This window comes from Oncorhynchus tshawytscha, linkage group LG24 (assembly GCF_018296145.1).
Source record: "Oncorhynchus tshawytscha isolate Ot180627B linkage group LG24, Otsh_v2.0, whole genome shotgun sequence".
In the NCBI taxonomy this organism is placed as follows: domain Eukaryota; kingdom Metazoa; phylum Chordata; class Actinopteri; order Salmoniformes; family Salmonidae; genus Oncorhynchus; species Oncorhynchus tshawytscha.
Window position 1 is genome coordinate 11605807 of NC_056452.1, and position 18474 is coordinate 11624280.

An 18474-nucleotide genomic window follows, 5' to 3' on the forward strand; every position below is an offset into this window, starting at 1 on the left:
ACAGATTGAAATTGTTATTTTAAAATACAGACATGATCACATCTTTTTTTTTGTCTGTGGGAATACTTGGGAACATATTTCCTAAATTAAACAAATCAGTTGAATTCCTGGAGATTTTAGTCTATAAAAATTAAAAAAAGAAGCTTTGGCCTGTTGCCAACCCTAGCATTACAGTATGTTCATTAATTATTTTCTGAGATGAACCTTCATACTGTTAAACATAGCCTATGTGAACAATACTACCCTTGCTGTGGCAACACCATCCTCAATTAATCAGACATTGCACTTGAATCTTCAATTAATTTCATCATCAAAGACTTGAAGACAACAAGGCCACATGTTTATTAAATTAGTGGATAGATTCCAGTACATTACAAATAAGCAAAACCAATTCTACCCGGATTGACCCCAATATAAGTGTAAATGAACAAACATGTAACATAATAGAAAACAATCTTTTTTTTTTACTAACAAAATTGCCAATAGTATGATGCCAAAGCAGTTACAATATTTGATTTGAATATGTTGCATGATGGGAATATCCCCAAATGGATACTTCTCAGTTCTCCGTCATACCAGGGGTCCAGACTCCAGATTGTAGTGATCAAGTCTATAGTGAAGAAAAACAGTGAGGAACAAGTGATTTGAGTAGGATCATCATTTTTTACATGACATACTTCCATATTTACAACACGTATAAAAAAAAAATGTGCAATTTGATATTTTTTTTCTCTACATTCTAAGACTGGATTTGTTTTGGGGTCAAGTGTAAACACATTTGAAATCAGGCTGACCAACACAGGAGGTGAAAGACAATGTATTTGTGTTGGGACGAGAAAAAAAAACTGGGCTTTATACTTTTAACGTTGGACTTATGTGACAGAGACAGTGTACATTCATCAACATTTAAGTGTCAATGTGCCAGAGTTAGCAAAAGAGCTTCTTTTTTTGTCCATAGTCCGTTACCGGTTTAGAGTGTGACCGTGGTCAGTGGTCCAGCCCTCTAAGGGCAGCGATGGTGGACACCAGTCTGCGGGGCAGCAGTTTGGCCGTCTGTCTGTACTCCTCTGGTTTGGCCCTCAGCAGGGTCACTATCTGCTGAAGGGTCCTGGAGGGCTGCAGGCCCAAAGCGTCCATAACGTTGCTCAGATAGTCTGTTAGGAGACAGATGTTGAAGATCAACAAACACTGTGTGGCACTAACACACTGAAAACATAGTATGGACATAATATAGTCAATAATAGCTAATAATATAGTCAATAATAGGTAATAATATAGTATGTGGCAGGGTCTACAGACAAACACGGATTACAAAGGGAAAAACCAGCCACATCGCAGACACAGATGTTTTGCTCCCGGGACAAGCTAAAAACACCTTCTTCGCCCGCTTTGAGGATAACACAGTGCCACCGACACAGCCCGCTCCCAAGGACTGTATCGTTGTCCCTGGCCAACGTGAATAACACGCTTAAGCGTGTTAACCCTCGCAAGGCTGCAGGTGGCATCCCTAGCCATGTCCTCAGAGCATCCGCAGACCAGCTGGCTGGAGTGTTTACGGACATATTCAATATCCCCCTATCCCAGTCTGCTGTCCCCACTTGCTTCAAGATGTCCACCATTGTTCCTGTACCCACTGCTTCTTGAGACAATGCCCACTTAACCCGGAAGCCAGCCACACCAATGTGTCGGAGGAAACACCGTACACCTGGCGACCGTGTCAGCGTGCACTGCGCCCAGACCGCCACAGAAGTTGCTAGTGCCCGATGGGACAAGGACATCCCTGCCGGCCAAACCCTCCCCTAACCCGGACGATGCTGGCCCAATTGTGCGCCGCCCGATGGGTCTCCCGGTCGCGGCCGTTTGCGACAGAGCCTGGACTCGAACTCAGGATCTCTAGTGGCACAGCTAGCACTGCCTTAGGCCACTGTGCCACTAGGGAGGCCACCGTAGCACTCACTTCTGTCATCATGAAGTGATTTGAGAGGCTACAGTCGTTAAGGATCATGTCACCTCCACCTTACCTAACACCCTAGACCCACTTCAATTTGCATACCACCCCAATAGATCCACAGACGATGCAATCGCCATCACACTGCTCTATCCCATCTGGACAAGAGGAATATCTATGTAAGACTGCTGTTCATTGACTATAGCTCAGTATTCAACAGCATAGTACCCTCCAAGCTCATTATTAAAGTTGGGGCCCTGGGTCTGAACTCCGCATTGTGCAAATGGTTCCTGAACTTCCTGACAGGCAGCCCCCAGGTGGTAGGAAAGGTAGGAAACAACACTTCCAATTCACTGATCTTCAACACGGGCCCCACAAGGGTGGGTACTCAGCCCCCTCCTGTACTCCCTGGTCACCCATGACTGAGTGGCAACACAGGCCTCCAACTCAATCATGAAGTTTGCAGACAACACAACAGTAGTAGGCCTGATTACCAACAATGACGAGACAGCCTAGAGGGAGGAGGTGAGGGCCCTGGAGTGGAGTGGTGCCAGGAAAATAACCTCTCTCTCAACGTCAACAAAACAAAGGAGCTGATCGTGGACTTCAGGAAACAGCAGAGGGAGCACACCCCTATCCACATTGACGGGACCGCAGTGGAGAAGGTGAAAAGCTTCCTCGGCGTACACATCACTGTCGATCTGAAATGGTCCACCCACACAGACAGTGTGCGGAGGAAGGCGCAACAGCACCTCTTCAACCTCAGGATGCAGAAGAAATTCGGCTTTGCCCCTAAGACACTCACAAACCTTTACAACTGCACAATTGAGAGCATCCTGTCAGGCTGCATCACCGCCTGGTACCGCAACTACAACGCCCGCGACTGCAGAGCTCTCCAGAGGGTGGTGCAGTCTGACCAACGCATCACCGGGGGCAAACTACCTGCCCTCCAGGACACCTACAGCACCTGATGTCACAGGAAGGCCAAAAAGATCAGAGGACAACAACCACCCGAGCGACAGCCTGTTCACCCCGCTATCATCCAGAAAGCGAGGTCAGTACAGCTGCATCAAAACTGGGACAGAGAGACTGAAAAACAGCTTCTCTCAAGGCCATCAAACTGTTAAATAGCCATCATATACATAGAATCACTTATCACTTTAATAATGTTTACATACTGCTTTACTCATTTCATATATAATATATAAATATATATACTGTATTTTAGTCATTGTCACTCCGACATTGCGTGTCCTAATATTTATATATTTCTTAATTCCATTATTTAACTTTAGATTCATGTGCATTGTTAGATACTACTGCACTGTTGGAGCTAGGAACACAAGCGTTTCGCTACACCCCCAATAACATCTGCTACATATGTGCAAGTGACCGATACAATTAGATTATTACTATATTATTACCAATTAATCTCTTGTGGATAGACGCACTTAACATAAATGGTATCGTTGCGTCTGTCAACAGTCTGTGGGATGCAACGACTAACGAGGAACTCTGTTCGGGTACGCTGATTTTTCACCACTGAACATTTGGACAAATTACAATTTTGCAGATGCTCGCGTATTTCAAATTTCAGAAGTGGACATTTGGCCAATAGACTTGCCTGAAACTTGTAGAGTTTCCAATTAAGGGAGGGAGGGGGGATACTTTGCAAGTCAAGTTCGCATCTCCCCCTGAAGTTAATCGAGCGTCAACATTTTAGTTCTGGGTTTCCGATATTAATTACAAATAGATGTAGAGAGTACCTGCCAAGCTTAATGATACACTATTGATGCTTTGGCAAGTAGGCATTTGACAACGCATACTTGATGATGCTCTATTACTATCAACATCAATGCAGTTACATAGAACTTTTGAATTACAACGTGTGTGTAAGTACGTATTGCTTCTTGGTTTAGTTTTTTTTTTTTTATCTGAAAATATAAAACGAGTCTGTAGTTTGACTTTTTTTTTTTTTTACTAAACAACCAACTCCAGATGATCATACAGCATCCAAGAAGCAATGACATTCAGTACTTATAACCACGTTGGCTCCATGTACAAAATTGATCTAGAGCTATCTAACAAATATTTCATGAACGATTCAATATGACTCTAAATACATGGGCCCCAATACCATACACAATGCAGATAGTCTGTGTAGCCATTTGATTACCTGTTCAGGAGTCTTATGGCTTGGGGGTAAAAACTGTTGAGAGGCCTTTTTGTCCTAGACTTGGCACTCCGGTACCACTTGCCATGTGGTAGAAGAGAGAACAGTCTATGACTGGGGTGGTTGGGGTCTTTGACAGCTTTTAGGGCCTTCCTCTGACACCGCCTGGTGTAGAGGCCCTGGATGGCAGGCAGCTTTGCCCCAGTGATGTACTGGGCCGTATGCACTACCCTCTGTAGTGCCTTGCGGTCGGAGGCCGAGCAATTGCCGTATGAGGTAGTGATGCAACATGTCAGGATGCTCTCGATGTTGCAGCTGTAGAACCTTTTGAGGATCTCAGGACCCATGCCAAATCTTTTTCGTTTCCTGAGGGGGAATAGGCTTTGTCGTGACCTCTTCACGACTGTCTTGGTGTGTTTGGACCATTCTAGTTTGTTGTTGCTGTGGACGCCAAGGAACTTAAAGCTCTCAACCTGCTCCACTACAGCCCCGTCAATGAGAATGGGGGCGTGCTTGGTCCTCCTTTTTCTGTTGTCCAAAATCACCTCCTTAGTCTTGGTTACGTTGAGCGATAGGTTGTTATTCTGGCACCACCCGGCCAGGTCTCTGGCCGTCATTGTCTCGTCATAATCGGTGATCAGGCCTACCACTGTTGTGTCGTCTGCAAACTTAATGATGGTGTTGGAGTCGTGCCTGGCCATGCAGTCGTGGGTGAACAGGAGGGGACCATTGAATGCAACCTTGCACAGCTCGCAAAAATAATTGCTGTCCTTTACAAAACCCTGTTTATGTAAAAATTACCAAAAACATTGACTGTTTAAAGCAAAACTACCAAAACTATTTCTTATGGTGAACCTGAACAATCTAAATAAAATCTGAATGATTGAAAACCTTAAAATCAGCAGTTGGATGTGAGTTGCATCCACTCTGGTAGGCTACACAACTCCGGTAAAACACCATTTTCTACAGCACATTTGGTAACAATGAGCCAGCAAATTACATTGGTTGTCACTCAACTAATAAAGCCTATAATTTGACATTGAGAGAGCCATTTTACAGGCCTCTGAAAGCTGAAAGTGCCACACAGATGTACAAATATCCTATTAGAACAGGGATAGGCCGACCTCTCGTTGGCACCAGCAGCTGTATCTCCCAGCTGTGCGCACAGTTGTTATTTGACAGTCATATGCAGTTAGTCACAAAAGTTCGACAGGCTACTGAACTGAAGGAGAGGACACATCAAATCATAAAACAATACGATTAAAAAAACATTAGTGAACCGGCAATTTGTAACATTTGAACGTCGGAGCGGTTTGGGGTCCCGCAGAGCGACGCACTCGTATCTTAAACATTTGAACTGGGGACCAATGCTTATCGGTGAATTGTTACATCCCTAATATTTTGGGGGTCATTGACAGAGGTACAGTACCGATGTCGGTGGCCAGCTGTTTGGTGGAGTGGGCCGTGAGCTCTGGGATGAGCAGGATGGCGTCACAGTACGTTTGCATGGTCGCCCTGGCGATGGAGCCCAGCCAGTAGTCTGCTGTGTTGTCCAGCTCCGGAAGGTCATCACCTGAGGTTGAAACAACATCAGACAAACAACATGAGGCATGGCCAGTCACACACAGAAAATGGCAAGGGCAGCTATTGAAATTAGGACGAACGAGAGGGAGACTAGAGGAGAGATGGAGTGTGCAAGGAGAAAAAGAAAGAAAGAAGAGACCGGAAGTTTAGGGCAATAGGTAAAGTGGGGGGGAAGACTGAGAAGAGAGGGGAGAGGTATGGGGAGATAGAAGAGGACTGGGGAAGAGAGGAAAAAGGTGGAAAACCTGAAGAGAGATGAGGAGCAAAAGAACAAGGGAGACGGGTACCAGACAAGAGGGGCAAACATCTAAAAGGAGGGAAGAGTAGAGAGACAGACCGAATGAAAGAGAGGGGAGGGGGGTCACCTTGCTCAGGAGGGAAAGGCAGCTTTCCTGCGTGCAGGGCCAACTCCAGCGCCGGGTCTTCTTGCGTCACAAAGGGCTCCAAGTGGAGCGGCAGAGACATGATGTACTGTCCTATCTTTCAAGGAGAAACCACAGGCAGTAAGCCACCTCAACACAACCTGACGGAACCGGAACATTCATAGTACTATAGTAACACTAACGGTGAACATTTACAGCAGAAAAACCACCACTCATTTTTTTTCCAAAAAACAGCTTGCAAGAACAGGTTATATTACATAATACACATACAATAACACTTGAATCTACAACTTGAATTATATAACCTGTAGATGTTGTGCACATAGTTAGGCCAGACATACATTGGTGATGTACTCCTGTGGGGACAAGCTGAAGGTAGGCAGGTCTTCAGCATAACTCTCTCCAAAACCTCCTGCGTCTCGGCTCTGATAACAGCCGTGGTACAAAACGGAACATATGTAAGCATTACATTTACATACAGAAACTAGATTCACTGACTGCACACACACACCTCCATTTTGGAGACCAAGCAGAGTTGATGTTTGATCTGCAGGAAGACCGAGTCGAAGGCCAGCTGGTTGGCCTGCTGGTTGAGACGGGTCAGAGCCACTCGGGGCTCAGCCAGAAGACTGGAGTTACCTGTCCCCTTCTCCTACAAAACAACGGCAACTTGAACATGTCAGACCTCACAACAGACCTAACTCCCTGAAAACATAGTGACACTTACTTAATTGCATTTACAAGCCTTTATTGAAGCAAAAATGACATAGTCTTGTGATCTACGACCTCTCTGTATTTTCACTCTGAAAATAGTTAAAAATGGGACATTTGACCATTTATAGGCTACATTCCCATTCCTAGCCAACAACTACTGTAACATCACACCCAAGCTAAAAACCTTAAACCCAAATGAAAGTTAACAGTGCCAAGTCATCCCCCCCGCCCCCCCCACCCCATATGAACATCCATACCTTGAGGGAGTAGAGCAGCCCCATCAGGCTGTTGTACTCTGACATGTTGCCCCTCTGCAGGTAGTTATACTCCTGCCAGGGGTTCCTGCCGCTTGCCTTCCTCTCTGTGGAGTTGGCTTCCTGGATGCCCGCCAGGCTCCTAGGACTGTACGACTCAGACAGGTACTTCCCCGCCGTGGCCAGGATCCTATAGGATCATGAGGTGTTGAGGCCCATGCACAATGCACTTTGAAATAAAACGTACTTAAATCAATTTGACCTATAGGTCATTGCAAGAGAACGGGGGAAGTATGAAGGGATATAAGTAGGGGAGTCAAGTAGCTAGGGAGTAGGGTCTGGGGGTTGATTTGGAACTCGGCTAGAGCGATGACATTGGTCTTACTTGTTTGACAGCTGCAGCTCATAGGCTCCACACTGTCTCAGCAACTCCCCACAGGTGGCAATGATCCTGCAATGAAGAGGATACATGGGGTAGCAAAAATAACAGACAGTTCATGCACAATTACTCTTTTCATACTACCGGGCCATGACCGGCCGAGCTGTGCTGCATTGGCCTGGTTGAATGTTATGGGGGAAATAAAAAAATGAAGATTTCTGCCTAAAGGTACAAAATCTGTTGTTCTGCCCTTGAACAGGCAGTTAACCGACTGTTCCTAGGCCGTCATTGAAAATAAGAATTTGTTGTTAACTGACTTGCCTAGTAAAATAAAAGGTAAAAAAATAATATATATTTTTTTTTAAGTATATAGTACAAATATTAAGAAAATATTTTAAAAAAACAATAATCAGACTTTTGTCCTATTCAACAACAGTGGGGGAAATAGGGCTTGTAATTACTGAAATGCTTTCTAAATATAGTAACAATCAAATTATAAACAATTTACTATAATATTCAACCTTATAACGAACTGTAAAATAAATATGATCATATTTAGTGACAGTACAAGTTTGGATCCATTTCATATAACTGACGGCACAGCATGTTCTACCAAGCGTCCTCTTAGCGAAGGAGAAAAACCATTCGAATGTGTACAGACTCGTTACAACTTCAGCTTTGCGCATTAAGACATTTCGTCCCTCTGTGGACCAAGAGAAAGTGGTCGTGTTTCAATTCTACAAAATTATTTAGCATTTATTCATTTCGAGAGCTCCCAATCTGGCTCAGAATATCACAGCGAAACGAAACCACAATTGACGGAGTTCCCTAGATTGTCCCCTTTAATATGGCATTTATTGTCATGAACCTTGCCCTGGAGGCAGCTCTGCAGAGTGGTCACTAGCTGGCACAGCCAAAAAGTCATAAAATCAGATTTTAGACCTAACCTTAACCACACTGCTAACCCTAATGCCTCACCCTCAACTTAAATGAAGACCAAAAATGGTGACTTTGCATCTGGCCCATATAGCAGAAATAGCTCAATTCTGCCTCCAGAGCAAGATTCACAACAATAAACGTCAATCTGCCTTTAACATGCCATCTGGCAGGCTGGGCACCGTTGCTCAGAGGCAAATTCAATCGATTCTTTGTCTAGATAGGGCACAAAATGTGATACGTCACTCCCTACGCAAATCGGGGTGTAAAACCTGACACTTAAAGTCAGCTCTGCTGACAGAGTGGTAGCAGAAATATGGGGCTTTCTAACACACTATATATACAAAAGCATGTGGACACCCCTTCTAATTAGTGGATTTGGCCATTTCAGTCACAGCCGTTGTTGACAAATGTATAAAATCGAGCACACAGCCATGCAATATCCATAGACAAACATTGGCAGTAGAATGGCCTTACCGAAGAGCTCAGTGACTTAACGTGGCACCATCATAGGATGCCACATTTCCAACAAATCAGTTCGTCAACTTTCTGCCTTGCTAGAGCTGCCCCAGTCAACTGTAAGTGCTGTTATTGTGAAATGGAAACATCTAGGAGCAATAACAGCTCAACAGGGAAGTGGTAGGCCACACAAGCTCACAGAAAACAGAAAGGGACCGCCAAGTGCTGAAGCACGCGGCTCGCAAAAATAGTCTGTTTTTAGTTGCAACACTCCCTACAGAGTTCCCAACTGCCTCTAGAAGCAACGTCAGCACCAGAACTGTTCGTCTGGAGCTTCATGAAATGGGTTTCCATGGACGAGCAGCCGTACACAAGCCTAAGATCACCATGTGCAATGCCAAGTCGACGGATGAAGTGGTGTAAAGCTCGCCGCCATTAGACTCTGGAGCAGTGGAAACGCATTCTCTGGAGTGATGAATCGTGCTTCACCATCTGGCAGTCTGACGGACAAATCTGGGTTTGGAGGATGCCAGGAGAACCATGTTTGCCCGAATGCATAGTGCCAACTGTTAAGTTTGGTGTGGGAGGAATAATGGTATGGGCCTGTTTTTCATGGTTTGGGCTAGGCCCTTTAGCTCCAGTGAAGGTAAATCTTAACGCTACAGCATACAATGACATTCTAGACTTTGTGGCAACAGTTTGGGGAAGGCCCTTTCCTGTTTCCGCATGACAATGCCCCCCGTGCACAACGCAAAGTCCATACAGAAATGGTTTGTCGAGATAGGTGAGGAAGAACTTGACTGGCCTGCACAGAGCACTGACCTCAACCCCATCGAACACCTTTGGGATGAATTGAATGGAATGGGAACGCCAACTGTGAGCCAGGCATCAGTGCCCAACCTCACTAATGCTCTTGTGGCTGAATGGAAAGTACCCGCAGCAATGTTCCGACATCTAGTGGAAAGCCTTCCCAGAAGAATGGAGGTCTGTTATAGCAGCAAAGAGGGCATCAAATCCATATTAATTCCCATGATTTTGGAATGAGATGTTGGACGAGCAGGTGTTCACTTACTTTTGGTCATGTAGTGTACAATAAGACACTGGGCCCTGTGACATTAACAGAGTGCTTTGTACACCAAAATGTCAGTCAGAACCGGTCCAAAACCTCTTAGTCCCCTAAATATGGGACTTAACATCTAATTAACCATGGTTGTTGGAAGCATCCTGAAAATGACAATGTGCAAAGGAAAATATCAGAGCCAGCAGAGTTTGATTTGGGTTCACACAAAACCCACCTGACAGAGTTCTGGAAGGCAGTCCAATCCTCTTGGAACACCGCAGCACTGGGCATGTCCTCCAACCTGCACTTCTTCCTGACTGACTGCAGAGTAGTGGAGAAGTCTGACACATACCTGCAGAAAAATTGGCCAAGACACATATATGTGAGAGCAATGGACAAAAGTCAACCAGAATATTCACACAAATATTGAAATGTGCATGTACTGTGTAATATGTGTATGAACTGTCAGTGTTTCCCCTAGGATTTTTTTTCCAGCAGTGGTGTCATAATTAGGGTTGGGGGAGTAGTGGGTGTCCTCTTGGCCGCAGAGACAAAACTGTTATGTTTTAAAGCTAATTTACTACAATTCTACACATTTTACCATGGCTTAAGCCATGTTCTTATGCGATCTGAGTGACTCAAACATAACAAAATCAATTGAGGCCCCATGCAATGACATTTTTGGAATGGCGATTATTAGTTCTCAAAGATGATCTTATTTAAAAGAAAATATACTGTATAGCTCTATTAACTTTTCTACATGCCTTTAAGTTTACACTGAAAAGTTAACATTCCACCTCCCAAAAAATGATCAATAAAAAAAAAGAAGTTTATAGTCGTGTATAATTACTTGGCGAAGAGGGCTTTGAGGGCCTTGAGGAGGCCACACAAGGCCAGGCCGTCAGTCAGTTTGACACAGCGGTCAACAGCAGCACCGGCCAGGCCAAACAGCTTCCCCACTGAGTGACTCAGCTCCTCTACACAGTCTATCACCTCACCACGCTCCTGACAGAAGGAGGGGAATAAGGAGAGAGAGAAAGAGGGAGGGACAGAGAAAGAAGAGTGGGAGAGAGAAAAAAACGTACGATGAAGAGAAGGCAAGAGGTACACGGTCAATGGTCATAAGGTCCTTTCCACTCGCCTTCCCAAAAAAATGAAATTACTATTGAGTAAGGTTTGGTTTGAGCGTGTGTTTGTGTGTGTGTTTGTGTGTGTGCGGTGGTATCCTAGCAGATAAGAGCATTGGGCCAGTAATCAAAAGGTCGCCGATTCGAATCCCCGAGCCGACTAGGTGAGCAAGGCACTTTATCCTAATTGCTCCTATAAGTCTCTTAAATGACTAAAATGTAAATGTGCCTCACCAGGGGCACGGCGCTGATCTGAATGAGGAGGTGGGACTCCTCCAGGTCTCCATACTGCAGCTGGTAGGGTTTGTAGGGGTCGTACAGGGCACTGACCAGCTCATTCACCTTCAGCAGGTTGTTCTCACCTGAGGAGGTACAACCACAACATAAGTCTACCTTGTGAGTGTTGAACCCCCCAAAAAAAAAAAAAAAAAAAACCTGCTCAGATGTCAACCCTAAGGAAAAGTTTGAATTACCTGAGTAGAGCTCAAGTTAGGATTCAGCGTTTTATATATATATATATATATCAATACAATTAATTAGCGTCACTATCAAGATTACCATAAACATGTCATGAGCAGATCTTTCAAATACTTCAGTTTCCCTACTATAATTATGTTCCTATGGAATAGTCCCAAAAGTGCAAACTCCAAGCAAAATCAAGGCCACCTTTCAAGTATTTTGACGCAGGGCTGATATCATTACAATCTTATAATCTATATCATCAATCTCACTGCTGACTAACAAGGGACTGCGGATGAAAATAAACTGTTTAGCAAAATCAACAACTATTTTACACCTCAGCATTGACAGACTTGTCGAATAACGTGCAAATGATAGGCCTATAAATAAATAAATACATAGACGCAGTAGCAGGCGAACAGACCCAGGTGAGGCAACATGGCCTGCGCCAGGCTCCTGCCGAAGGTGGCAGCAGTGTGGTGGAGCTCCAGCAGGGTGTCCAGCCGCTGCTCCTGGGGGGCGCGCTCCATGGCCGTGCTCAGACACACAGGGATGGAGGGCACCATGGCCCCCAGGGTCTGGATCAGCAGCACTGTCACCACCTCGTATGGGTTCTTAAACACCTGGTGGTGGAAGGTAGATTGATTCATATACAGTCATATGGGGACATGGGGTTAGGTTGGAGATGACAAGTTGTAGATGGAAGATTGTGGACCATCTGCAGACATGTTTTTTTACAGCAGGAATATATATTTTTTTATTGTACAGTCTATTAGTGTAAGTTATGGTGTGTAAATTTATGGTAGTGTGAGTAAGGATGCCTAGAGCAGGGCTGCACGATATGGGCGGAAAAATAAAATAGCTTTTTTTTATTTGATCAAACATTGTGATATAAATCAAAACACTTGGGTGACCGGTTGGAATCATATAAATACGTATATTAAGGAGCAAAGTGGAAAGCAGCATCGTTTGTGTTTGGAACAATCTGTGGACTGCATGACGGGAACTGCATGCAAACTTATAGTGGATCGAACAGTGAGGAGGCGGAGCCGCGCTGCTTTGAGTGACACGGGGCAAGGCTTGTGGAAAGCAGACGCAAGAGAAGAGAGATGACAAACAAAGTACATTTTTAAAAAACTGACTCGGCCGAGTGGCGTTTTAAAATATTGCATACAATATGGATCTCGAGATATGGACACTGCAAATGTCAATATTGCAATTTCGATGCGAATTGAATTACTTGGGCAGCCCTAACCGAGAGTATGCGTTGCTGTATGATACAGTGTGGGAAGGATACTTAAAGTTGTGTGTTATGTTACGATGGAGCGCGTGTGTTATGGTAGGATACAGTGTGGGAAGGATACTTAAAGTTGTGTGTTATGTTACGATGGAGCGCGTGTGTTATGGTAGGATACAGTGTGGGAAGGATACTTAGTTGTGTGTGTTATGTTACGATGGAGCGCGTGTGTTATGGTAGGATACAGAGCAGTGGTACTCAAAGTCTGGGTCGAGTGGGAATTGCAGTGTTTAGCCAGTTTTTCACATAATGAAATACATAATTGGGGCGAATTACAGATTATTGTACGGGACAATATACAAACTTCTTTGAAAGATAATGAGAAGATAATAAGATACACATTTTATTGAGTAAAACAAAGTATTTATTGGTTATTTTAATTGTGATGAGAAAAGTATAAATCTAAATTTATTTGAAGAATTTCGCCAGAAATTCTGCTGAAAGAAATGGGATCCCACTGAAAAAGTTGAAAAAGCACTAGACTGTGTATGTGTGTGTGTGTGTGTGTGTGTGTGTGTGTGTGTGTGTGTGTGTGTGTGTGTGTGTGTGTGTGTGTGTGTGAGTATACCTGGCTGCTCCACTGTAGCTGGGAGTGCCAGGTGGAGAGCAGGGTGTCGTAGAACTCAGCCAGCTGCTGATTTAGACTCAGCTCACTCTGAGACAGGTCCTGCCACACACTCACCAGCTGACCCTGGAAACACACACACACACACACACACACAGGAGAATTCAAGTCAACAATTGGAAAACACCTACCTACAAAATAAACCACGTAAGCAATTACACTAAATTAAAATCAGTGATAATGTAACACATACCTTATGACACTTGTAGTAGTAGGCAAGAAGCTGTGGCATTCGGTCGATTTCTGTGAAGACTTTCACAAAGAGCTTGGCATGGTCTGCAGAAGAAAAGAAAACCATAAGCCTAGTCAGAATCAGGTTTCAGAAAGACCGGTCTAAACTAATACGGATTGAGCATTCCATCTCAACCCAATCATAAGTTATTTGCAGACCGTCTCTTACCTATAGACATGGAGTTGAATGTGGCTACTATCTGGGGGCTGGCCAAGGCCTCCAGCCTATTCTTCAGAGCCTCCAGGTGCACACATTTCTCAGAGTAGTCTGGTGTGTCCACCAGCATAGCCAGGCTGTTCTGCATGGCGGTCAGTTTAGAAGAGATTACAGCCATGTCCTGGGGGAACGAGGTAGTGGCAGAAAGTTCAGGTTAAATGGAAATCGATGTTTGGTCAAGTCAAAAATGAAAATGACTACAGCTTGTGTGTTCCCGTTAACGTGGGATGTCTTCTGCCTTTGAGGAGTTGGTCACTTGTTATAAGTCGACACAGCAGAATGACGCTGTCACGATGCAGCATCGCAGATATTGAGATGAGCGAGATGAAAGTCTCTCTCTCTCACAGTATCTGCGCATGTGCACAGGTTCACTTCACACTATTCACAGCGTGGTAGCCAGGGCACCAAAACAGCAGAGAAGTTGAGCCTCACGCTTCAACGCTCTTATATTTGGTCACCCGTGCCACCTAAAATATCAAGTCAATGAATCCTTAAATCAGTGCAGAGAGATATTACAGCATGCTAAGGGGAGTGGAGCAGGGTTTGAGAGGTGGTTTGACGCCACCTGTGTCTTGAAGGTCTCCTCGATGTCTGCACTGAGCGTGCTCCATTTGTCTGCCTCCTGTAGTGCATCGGAGGCTAGGTGCATCCGAGACTTGACCTGATCGAGCTCCACCAAGACCTGCAACACAGAATCCACACGCCAAAGACCAAAGACTTAGTGCTGTATAACTGACAACACATACAGTTGGAAGTAGGAAGTTTACACACACTTAGGTTGGAGTCATTAAAACTAGTTTTTCAACCACTCCACAAATCTCTTGTTAACAAACTATAGTTTTGGCAAGTCGGTTAGGACATCTACTTTGTGCGTGACAAGTAATTCTTCCAACAATTGTTTACAGACAGATTATTTCACTGTATCACAATTTCAGTGGGTCAGAAGTTTACATACACTAAGTTGATTGTGCCTTTAAACAGCTTGGAAAATTCCAGCAAATTATGTCATGGCTTTAGAAGCTTCTGATAGGCTAATTGACATAATTTGAGTCAATTGGAGGTGTACCTGTAGATGTATTTCAAGGCCTACCTTCAAACTCAGTGCCTCTTTGCTTGACATCATGGGAAAATCAAAAGAAATCAGCCTCAGAAAATTAAAAGTCTGGTTCATCCTTGGGAGCAATTTACAAACGACTGAAGGTACCACGTTCATCTGTACAAACAATAGTACGCTAGTATAATCACCATGGGACCACGCAGCCATCATACCACTTAGGAAGGAGATGCGTTCTGTGTCCTAGAGATAAATGTACTTTGGTGCGTAAAGTGCAAATCAGTCCCAGAACAACAGCAAAGGACCTTGTGAGGATGCTGGAGGAAACAGGTACAAAAGTATCTATATCCACAGTAAAACAAGTCCTATATCGACATAGAAATGTCCTCTGGTCTGATGACACAAAAATAGAACTGTTTGGCATTAATGACCATCGTTATGTTTGGAGGAAAAAGGGGGAGGCTTGCAAGCCAAAGAACACCATCCCAACTGTGAAGCAGGGGGGTGGCAGCATCATGTTGTTGGGGTGCTTTGCTGCAGGGGGGACTGTTGCACTTCACAAAATAGATGGCATCACGAGGCAGGAAAATTATGTGGATATATTGAAGCAACATCTCAAGACATCAGTCAGGAAGTTAAAGCTTGGTCGCAAATGGGTCTTCCAAACGGACAGAGACCCCAAGCATACTTCTAAAGTTGTGACAAAATGGCTTAAGGACAACAAAGTCAAGGTATTGGAGTGGCCATCACAAAGCCCTGACCTCAATCCTATAAAAAAAAGTGTGGGCAGAACTGAAAAAGCATGTGCGAGCAAGGACCTGACTCAGTTACACCAGCTCTGTCAGGAGGAATGGGCCAAAATTCACCCAACTTATTGTGGGAAGCTTGTGGAAGGCTACCCGAAACGTTTGACCCAAGTTAAACAATTTAAAGGCAATGCTACCAAATGCTAATTGAGTGCATGTAAACTTCTGACCCACTGGAAATGTGATGAAAGAAATAAAAGCTGAAATAAATCCTCCTCTCTACTATTATTCTGACATTTCACATTCTTAAAATAAAGTGTTGATCTTAACTGACCTTAGACAGGGATTTTTTTTCTAGGATTAAATGTCCGGAATTGTGAAAAACTGAGTTTAAATGTATTTGGCTAAGGTGTATGTAAACTTCCGACTTCAACTGCATTTGCCACACTGGGAGCTTGTTATCCTATTTGAATAGGACAATATCCTGACCATAGTACTATATAGTATTATGTGACTGTGTGTATGTCGCCGTATCTACATGGACTGACTGTGCTGCATATTTGCGTGGTGTGTGTGTGTTTGCTTAGTCGCAAGTCAATTTCGATGAGGTATCCGTCTGATGTGCGTTTATAACGCAAATGGCTCCCATACCTGCATGGACTGAACAGTGTCCTGCTCAAATTTCCTGATATCCTCTTTGACAAGGACCATCTGCTCCTTCAGGAATGACGCTTCCTGCTTCAGGGCCTCTACGTCCCGCAGCACTCTGGGCATGTTCTGCAGGGCCTGGTTACTGCTCTCTGAACAAGGAGAAATACAATTCAAATGTTTCCCATCGTGTACGTCAATGGTCAGAGAAGCAGGAGACATCAAATCATGCTTCGTAAACAACAGGTGTAGGCTAACAGTGAAATGCTTACTTACGGGCCCTTCCCAACAATGCAGAGACAGAAAATAGAGAAATAATAGAAAATAATAATCAATACACAATGAGTAACAATAGCTTGGCTTTATACACGGGGTACCAGTACCGAGTCAATGTGCAGGGGTACGGGTAATCGAGGCAGATATGTACATAACTATGAATAAAGTAACTAGGCAACAGGTTAGACAAACAGTAGCAGCAGCGTATGGCATGAGTCAAAAACGTTTGTGCATATCTCCAGATTACGGCGCGTGTTTACGGAAGACAGAGTTCTGTTCTAATTAGCGATCTAGCATGCGCCGAACACCTGTGTGTAATGGGAGAAAGCCACCAGAACGTGTTGTAAATGATCAGCTGCAACTGCAATGAAGTCTGTTAAAACCGTGTACAGTAAAAACAGTGTACAGTAAAAACAGTGTACAGTAAGTGTAGAATTATTTTGATGTGACATGAAATTAAAGGGCTTTATGTTTCTAAACCCGTATCACAATTAAGAACTGACTCATGTTTAAGTTGAATATTTGGCTGTTTTGGCTGCCAGAGCCAGTCTTCCTCTGAAAATAACAAGGTCCTTGGACAATTATTGGGTTACTGTAGGCTATGACTCTTGGTTCTTCCAGTTCAGTTAACTGAACCTGGAATACTTATGTTTCTTGATAGTTTCGGGGAACAGGCAGCAATAAAAATAGCATAACTCGAGACACAAAATTGACAGTATGTCACAGTTACCCTAGCTTTGGGACAACATCGGGATATGGTGCGGTTCAGACAAAAGTTGGAATCAGACGTTTATTTGATAGCGAGGGACACGTTTCACTTTGCTTGGTAAATAGTTCCTAGAGATTACAAATACGTTTTTTTTTGGGGGAGGGGGTGAATCGGCTACATTGTGGTATGGTTATTTTTCGTCGCCACCCACCAGATCGTTCACAACTCAGGGAGTCCAACCAATAGATTCCCGATGTTGTCTCAAAGCTTTAGTTACCCTCTATTGCATTGTTGACTTCCTGGATGAACAACTGCAGTTTCATGACCAGCGTTGCCGCGTGTGCATCTGCCTTCCCAGGCACATCCTTCTGCATCTTGAATGCCCCATTCACCCAGTCCTTCACGTCGAAATCATCGTCCAGAAATTTGGAAAAGTCCATTTTGCCGTGCGACAAACTTCAGGTAGCTAGCGACGAGTGATGTCAAGAAAACCCACAATTCTGGGTGGGGATTAAAACAAGTTGGACAACATTGAAGACAGCTTTGTTTAGCTACCAATAATATTCACTATATTAAAAGTAATACTTACCATTTCACTTCTGAATGTGACATGAACGTAGACTGGCCATACAGGCTAGCTAGCTGCTTCTCTTAATTTGAAACAATCTTAAGTTTTCCCAATTACAGGTTTAGAAACGAACAGAAAATATACAGCCCATGAGCATGAAATGACCATAATAACTAAATAGAGTTCGAGCAAAACAACTGCCTCCTCCAGAGTTGATTTGAATGGACTAAAACATCTAAAAATAATAGCTTCTGCTTTGTTGACAGATGACAGCAATATCCTGTTTGCGCTCACTCAATAATCTTCCCCAAGAAACAAATAACTATAAATGATTCCGTCCCCATTACAATGATCTATGCTCGAAAATGGGTCAAGATGAGAACATTAAAAATACAATTATTCTAAAGCATCCATGAGGTTAACTTTCAAGATGAATTATTGTATTTGTATATTAAATTAGGAAAACGAGTTGTGTTACACTTGAAGTCTCTCGTTGAAACCAAATCCTGCCTCCTGATGGTCAATTTGCAAAACAACTAGTGACAAGATATATAAAACATGTGAATACAAACCTATACAGTGGATGTTAACGTCTGAAATTTTCAGATTACTGGATTGGCTATATTA

General features: G+C 43.7%; 1 protein-coding gene across 1 annotated transcript; it reads right to left on the reverse strand.

Moving 5' to 3' along the window:
- Window positions 1–318: 318 nt before the first annotated feature.
- On the reverse strand, window positions 319–18159 carry LOC112223734 (conserved oligomeric Golgi complex subunit 7). The gene is made up of 19 exons (XM_024386899.2): window positions 17869–18159; window positions 17557–17779; window positions 16298–16446; window positions 14412–14528; window positions 13799–13967; window positions 13592–13674; window positions 13342–13464; window positions 11901–12099; window positions 11252–11379; window positions 10741–10895; window positions 10126–10242; window positions 7442–7507; window positions 7060–7246; window positions 6600–6740; window positions 6430–6513; window positions 6071–6185; window positions 5551–5694; window positions 967–1154; window positions 319–610 (listed from the first exon to the last, which is right to left on the reverse strand). The coding sequence occupies exons 2-18, from the start codon at window positions 17717–17719 to the stop codon at window positions 988–990; spliced, it is 2307 nt and encodes a 768-aa protein (XP_024242667.1). The 5' UTR covers window positions 17720–17779; window positions 17869–18159; the 3' UTR covers window positions 319–610; window positions 967–987.
- Window positions 18160–18474: the final 315 nt, after the last annotated feature.